Source organism: Sus scrofa, chromosome 3 (genome assembly GCF_000003025.6).
Source record: "Sus scrofa isolate TJ Tabasco breed Duroc chromosome 3, Sscrofa11.1, whole genome shotgun sequence".
Classification (NCBI taxonomy): domain Eukaryota; kingdom Metazoa; phylum Chordata; class Mammalia; order Artiodactyla; family Suidae; genus Sus; species Sus scrofa.
In genome coordinates this window covers 43,669,861-43,677,483 of record NC_010445.4, presented here as the reverse complement: position 1 = coordinate 43,677,483, position 7,623 = coordinate 43,669,861, and the positions used below count along the sequence as shown (strand labels likewise).

General features: G+C 46.7%; 1 protein-coding gene across 2 annotated transcripts; it reads right to left on the bottom strand.

Annotated features, from left to right (window-relative positions):
* On the bottom strand, positions 359-7,358 carry IL1B (interleukin 1, beta 1). Of its 2 annotated transcripts, NM_214055.1 has the most exon segments (7): positions 368-1,172; positions 1,951-2,081; positions 3,303-3,464; positions 4,646-4,844; positions 5,996-6,047; positions 6,494-6,555; positions 7,310-7,358. In NM_214055.1, coding segments are annotated over 6 exon segments (804 nt in total). In that variant the 5' UTR covers positions 6,541-6,555; positions 7,310-7,358; the 3' UTR covers positions 368-959.

Below are 7,623 nucleotides of genomic sequence, written 5' to 3'. Positions count from 1 at the left end.
CTTTCTTGTTTCTCAATTTCCAGCACCCAGTGCATAGCATTTGCTTAATATATATTTGCTGAGTCAATGAATAGAGAAATACTTGGCAGCTGTTACCATCAACCGTTATTCCCTGGAATATTTTAGCTAATTCTATTTTTCAGATGACCCTTGTGCACCAACTATCCCTTTGTTGAAAAATAGAAATGGAAAAGGAGGGGTATAAAGGCTGCTCTTCGCTGGCCAGTGATGTCCCTAAGTACTCCGCCTTCAGTGATAAGGAGAAGGTTTCTCGTTCCACACAGAGAACATTCATGGTACCGTTTATCTTTACCCTTCTATGTCAGAGCCAAGGCAAGCCAATGACCACATGGAAAAGGATGTTTTTCAGTGACATTTATTTCAGAATCATTGAACAATCTGATCATCCTTCTTTATTCATAAGCATTCTTCTTTAAATAATTTGAGCTTATTATGTTTTCAGGCTTGGTGAGAGATTATAATGGTGGCACACTCACCCCAAAGAAATTGACTCCATAGCTATGGAAGACTAAGATCTTTCACAGACACTGCTGCTTCTTGGCCCCCTTGAATTAAATTAAATAGACCAACCCACAATTAAATAAATAAATAAATAAATAGTTCAGTGATTGATCATCAGAAGCTGGGTGCCAAGGACAGAGGACTGCCAGTGACCCTAGTGTGCCATGGTTTCCACCAGGCTGGCTTTGAGTGAGGAGAAGGGGTGAGAGAAGGCTGGCTCAGTGGATGGGGCCTGAGGATGGGCTCTGAGAGGAGGGGGCTGTTCCTCCTCACTGGGGGGCAGGGGGATCTCCTTAGCACTAATCTAGGGAAGACAGCTGGGCATCGATTAGACAATAGTGAAATTCAGGCAGCAACCATGTACCAACTTTTCCAGTCCCCTTCTGTCAGCCTTCGGGGTTCTTCAGCCCATGTGGACCCTCTGGGTATGGCTTTCCTTAGGGAGAGAGGACTTCCATGGTGAAGTCAGTTATATCTTGGCGGCCTTTGGAGTTTCCCAGGAAGACGGGCTTTTGTTCTGCTTGAGAGGTGCTGATGTACCAGTTGGGGTACAGGGCAGACTCGAATTCAACTCTGTTCTTGATTTCTGTCTTGTAGAAGACAAATCGCTTCTCCATGTCCCTCTTTGGGTATCTTTTGGGGTCTATATCCTGCAGCAAAGCAGAAATACAGTTTTTTTGCAAGGGACAGGTCAAAGATACCCTACTCTGATCTGGGAAAAGATGTTCTCCAGGTCAGCTAGAGATGAAACATATAAACAGGTCACAGGGGCAAGTGCCAGGGCCCTGACATATCTTTGTGACCCCAGCCTTCGGTATGGTGACCAAAAGAGCCCTCATCCTTTTCTGAAACAGTGCCAAATGGTAGGGAGCATGACACAGATGGGAAGGTTGTTGAAAGTGAAAATTAGATGAAAGCTTCTGGAAGTACCTAGGATCCAGGGACTTGTGCTGTGTATTTCCTCATGGCCCTGGCTAGAATGACTTCAACTTGGAGAGGAAGCTTTTGCTGGGAATGCTGGTGGAGGCAAGTATGATGTTGGGAGTGGCATGGAGATGATGACAGGTGACAGGTGCTTTGAATTAATTAAGTTCCCATAGTGTCATCCATCAGATGGAGCAACCCTAACAAGAGACTCCCCTTCCAATCCTAACATTGTATAATCAGTTGGGGGCTAACAATGTCATGATGTAAGCACATCAGCAGAATGATTTAACTTGCCACAATGGGAGTGAAAGTTACCTGCATTAACCCTTACCTGAACTTATTATATTCAACTTATTTACACATCTGGAAAACTATCAAGTAGGTCTTCTCCCAGACCTTCTGGGGGTGGGTAGGGGGGAAGAGGTCACTGTCTTGGAAGTAATGGCTGGGGGTGCTTCAGTGAAGCCCAAGAAGGGCCTTCAGCCCTTGGTACTCACTCACCTCCAGCTGCAGGGTGGGCGTGTTATCTTTCATCACACAAGACAGGTACAGATTCTTTCCCTTGATCCCTAAGGTCACAGGTATCTTGTTGTTGCTATCATCTCCTTGCACAAAGCTCATGCAGAACACCACTGAGGGAAGGAGAGGGGCCTGTGGTCAGGGACATAGCACTGCAGAGTTGGACCAAGCACTGGACCCTTAGCCTAGGACTGGTGCCATTTAGGATCCTCTTTAGCATCCAAAATTCCTATGGCCTCATAGACAGGAGAGCTGGCTTCTCCCAGACAATAACAGGTTCAGTTGGTTGAATCAGGTTTTTCCCCAAAGAAGGGTCTGGGGGCTTCTCAGAGCCTCACCACAGTGGCAATAAACAATTAGAAGCTCTGATTTTTAGAAGAAAGCAAGCCATCTTGCCCCTGCCTGGTGATGTGCCTATCCACAACACCAGAACAGTCTGATCAGCGTGAAAAGAAAGAAGTAAAACCAGATTCCCAAAGGACATCAGGCATGGATCTCTTTCAGGAATGTGGAGCAGCCGGCGGGAAGAACCTGAAGGAGGAGGGCTGCTTGACTAGGAGAAGTGGTCCAAAGAGAGATGCTCATTTTAATCTTCCTTAGTCACAGCTGTCTCCCTTGGAGGCCCCAAGGTTGTGCTTCTAATGCAATTCTAGAGAAACAGAGTTGTCTTGGCCAAGCTGAGAAGCTTTCCCCCTGTGATGCTTCTCTCCAAGGTCAGCAGCTTGAATGAGACCACACTGCTCCTTTGATCTGCCCCCCGGTCACACCCTTGCACACAGGGCTCAGCCACAGTGGCAGGGTGCCAGGCAGATTCCCACAACCAATGGGCTCCCCAGACTTGAAACAACGGCCAGTGACAGTAGAGAGATACAAGTTCCTGCTCATCAGTATGGTCAGCTTCTCAGGAACCGTCTGGTATTGGGTGGGAAGGATGTTAGGGGCAAGTGGGCAAAGTTGGGAATGAGGAGGGACAAATTATCTATTTGCCATTCTAGTTTTGACCTCCGCAACAGGAAGAAAGAACCCACAGGCAGTTAGGTCCTGTCCATCAAATGACCCCTTTCCAACAGAAGCACTGACATCGCACTGCCATTAAGTGACTTGGCTGGTCTGTGGTCCTGGATGTGCTTGTCACCTCTCTTGCTGAAAATGAACCTGCTAAGGGCCTCAAACTGGCATCCATTCTAGGACCTACATACAACCTGTATATACTCTGTGTTTTATGGTATTTCGTTCATGTCAATCATTTGCCTAAATGATCTACTTTGTTGAAGATAGAGATAATTGGCACGTTTCCAGGAGGCCAAGAAAAGAATGAGGGTGTCCCCAGGTACCTTCTCTCTTCAAGTCCCCTGTGAGGAGGTGGAGAGCCTTCAGCATGTGTGGGCCAGCCAGCACTAGAGATTTGTGGTCTTTGTCCTGGAGTTTGCACTCCATAGACTGCACGTTGGCATCACAGACAAAGTCATCATTGCACGTTTCAAGGATGATGGGCTCTGAAATGTGGAGCAGAGGTGTCTTTTAGGCAGAAGATTAGAAGAGCAAACCTCATGATGTGAAGCGGCAGGATCTGGTGCCGTGGAAGACATCTGAGGGAGGTCAGCCACAGTCTGATTCTAATATTGGTGGGGAGGAAGCTGGGGTGGATAAGAACACTGGACCCGGTGCCTTAAGATATGGGTTCAAGCTTCAGCTTTATTGCTTGCTGTGGAAGAGCCACAGAACTCCTTCTGCAAAAAGGGCAATGGCACACACTGGCCCAGCAGGGACCTTCTGAGACTCACAGGGACAAGGTAACTGAAAGCATCCTGAGAATGACTAGGAGCTTTGCAGTTGTGAGTAGTTATCAAGGTCCTGCTTTTTTTTTCCCTGTCTTTTAAGGGCCACATCCATGGCATATGGAAATTCCCAGGCTAACTGTTGAATCAGAGCTTCAGCTGCCGGCCTACTCCACAGCCACAGCAATGCAGAATCCGAGCTGTGTCTGTGACCTACACCACAGCTCATGGCAATGCTGGATCCTTAACCCACTGAGCAAGGCCAGGGATTGAACGTACATCCTCATGGATACTAGTCAGATTCATTACTGCTGAGCTACAACATGAATTCCTCCAGGTCCTGTTTTAAGAATAATATCAATAACGCAAAAGAAAACTAAAACCATCACCAAATTGGATTATATATAGTAATATATGGAGATATAGTATTTTGGGTATTTTTTATGCATGCCTATAAATTCCAGAAAAGCTTCCATTCCTCAGATTAATAGCACTAGCCAGGTATATCATTATTTCACTAAAGAAAAATTCCTTTTAAGTGAACAAAACATTCTGATGTAAGACAAAAAATAAAAAAAGAATTGTTTCAACTACAAAAGTGGTTAGTTGGGTTTCTAGGCCTCTCTGTTTTCCTCTCATTGATGGGCCTTCTATTTAAAAAAAAAACTTATTTTTTTGGCTGTGCCTATGGCATTTGGCAGTTCCTGGGCCAGGGATCAAACCCAAGCCACAGCAGTGACAACACTGTATCCTTACGCCACTGAGCCACCAGGGAACTCCTGGGCCTTCTACTTTTAAAGGGTTTCAGCTTCAGGGGAGTTTAGTTGACCGTTGAGTTATGGCCTCTGAGAAGGAAAGGACCAGAGATCTCGTGTCTACCCTCAGCTTTCCCTAGGTACCTTCTTCAAAGATGAATGAAAAGATGCTCTTCTGGTCATCATCACAGAAGGCCTGGGAGGAGGGATTCTTCATCGGCTTCTCCACTGCCACGATGACAGACACCATCTGCCTGATGCTCTTGTTCCAGAGCTGGTGAGAGATTTGCAGCTGGATGCTCCCATTTCTCAGAGAACCAAGGTCCAGGTTTTGGGTGCAGCACTGTGGACAGACCAAGAATGTCAGCGTGGTAGGTGGATGGGCCAGAGAACTCATGTTTTGACCTGAGACAGGATGCAGGAGGAGATTACAGAGCTTCTCCAGAGAATGTTTCATCTCTCTGCAGCCCAGAGAGGTTCAGTGGTTTACCCATAGGCATGTGGCAACCAGAGGCAGACCCCAAACCTGAATGTGGGCTCTCTGACACCCTACATGGTATTCCTCAAGAATATATCCCATTTTAACCTTGTGTTTTCTTACACATGCTCCACCTAACCATAAACTTATGCCTTCTTACATTTTTACCTTTTTGGAACCCAAAGCACAAGACTATGTATTAAATTTTTCATGGTTGTGATGATCATATTTTCAGTACTTCTATGTGCAATCAATGAGTTTTCAATTATTCTCTACAAGTTTTTGTTTTTTAAATGCTGTTTCATAAGCATCTCGCAAACACTGTAAAAAGGGGGTGGTTCCCCTTCCTGGGAACTTCTACATGTCCCCCCTGGGGCCAAAAAACCTCCCAAACCCCCCAAAATTGTGGTTGATATTTGTGAAATAGGTTCCCACTTTCCCTTTGTTCAGAGAAACTGTGTAAGTGTATTAAGGCTTGAAGTTGCCCCTGGGCACAAGAATGGTTTAACGTCTTGAAGACAGTTAAAGAGACCTCTAACAGCTCAGAGGAAAGCAAGAATTTCCTGCCCAGCACAGAGGCTCTAGCCCCTGGCAGGGGCAGCGGGAGGGTGGGCCAGACAGATACACCACACCCCACCTAGGGCTGGAGAAAATGGGTCTCAGAGTTTGACTCTAGTGATTGACAGAGTTTCATCATTTTTAGGGCTGAACCCCTTTTTCTAAAAGGAGAAGCAACTGTGCATTGAAGCCTTGGCTGCCTTGCCAACATGAGACAGCAAACACTCTCTCTACCATCATTTCTTCTCACCCTCCTCAAGCATGGCCACCATCACCAAGGCTCAGTGAACCGCTGTGGTGCCGCCGGAACTGAGGGGTGGCCTGCATCAGTCTCACTGGAGAAGGCGAGTCAGTTCATCACAGAATTCCATAGGAATAAGGGTGCCCAGAGCCCTTTCCTTGAGACTTTCCCCTGCCTGAGCCCCTGCATGTGTTGGGAGCTAAGCGCATGGCCTTACCTTCATCTCTTTGGGGCCATCAGCCTCAAATAACAGGTCATTATTGTTGTCACTGTAATAAAAGCAGAGAGCTTGCTCAGTTATGTCCCCTGGACAGGATGAATTTTCCTTCCCTGCAAGCGATCTTCACTGTTAATAGGAAACTGCAAACAGCTTGTTCCTTAGGGCTGCCTGGAGCTAGCAGTTTCCATGGGCATATTCCTGGAGCAGCCTAGGAGGCAGGGCAGGTACCCCAGCTGCTCTCTATTGGATCTCGAGACCCCTTCCAGCCCAGTTAAAACTGGAGCTTTCCTTCTCACTGAAGCCTTCCTTCCCCTGCAATGACATCAAGTCCAGACTTACAGTGGGAAATGAGTCTTTAAACCAGGTTAACCTGGAACCCCGCTTCCCACTAAAAGAGGCAGGATGAGGGACAAATCTGGTCTCTAAGCACAGCTAACACTGCGCTCTTGAGAAGGTAGCCCTGCTCGCATTACTAGTACCAGTTTCCCCACTGACCCGTAGTTAGCCATCACTTCCTTGGCGGGTTCAGGTACTATGGCCATGGCTGCTTCAGAAACCTGCGTAAAGAGGAGAAAATGAGTGACCATTTGTTGTTCCAGTCCCCACTAGGGCTGCCTTCACGGGTGATTTTCCTTCGGCATCTAGTACACTGCAGGCCAGCAAAGAATGAGTCTTTGAATGAATGATTGAATGGATGAAGGAGCCCTCCTTTGGGTCCAGAGAAAAGTATTTGCTAATGTTAAGCCCACACCAGAAGTGCATTTGTTAGACCTGGTGCAGAAGTTTGATACTGAACTTCTAGATAAGCAGTACTAATTCCCCCTATGTGTGTATACGCACACACACACACACACACACACACACACACAGTCTTTTTAGGGCCACGCCTGCAGCATATGGAGGTTCCTAGGCTAGGGGTCAAATTGGAGGTGCAGCAGCTGGTCTATGTCATTGCCACAGCATCACCAGATCTGAGCAACCTACTCCACAGCTCACAGCAATGCCAGATCCTAGCCCACTGGACAAGGCCAGGGATCGAACCTGTGTCCTCGTGGATGCTAGTCAGATTCATTTCCCCTGACCCACAGCAGGAACTCCCCCCCCCCCATATTTTACAAGCTATAGCATTATAGTAAACCTGGCATTTTTGCAAATAGCCCAGCACTCAGACATAGAGGCATGAAGGGAGGGAGAGGGAAAGAGATAAAAGGATGGGAGGGGGGCAGAGAGAGAGAGAGAGACAGAGAGAGAGAGAGGGAGGGAGGGAGAAGCTCTCTTAGGACTAGCCATAAGGAGGAGTTAAAGTGATACCTGAACAATGAAGACTGGCTGGAGAGGGTAGGGTCCCTGAATGGCCTTTGTGCCTCCAAGAGGTATACTGTCTGCCAATTTCTCCCTCACTCTTTATAGCCTTCAAAAGCAGAAGTGAAGAGCTGAGAAATTTTCCCTTTGGTTAACTGATTTCACAACCAAATTAAAAAAATTTTAAAAAGAGGATTGATGGGAACTTCTCGGAGCGCGTAACCTGAACTCACTCTCCAATCCTTGGAAGTGGTAACAAACGATGACACTTTTTATTTTTTTTTTGCAAATGTGTCATCATATGCAAATATATGTTTCTTTCT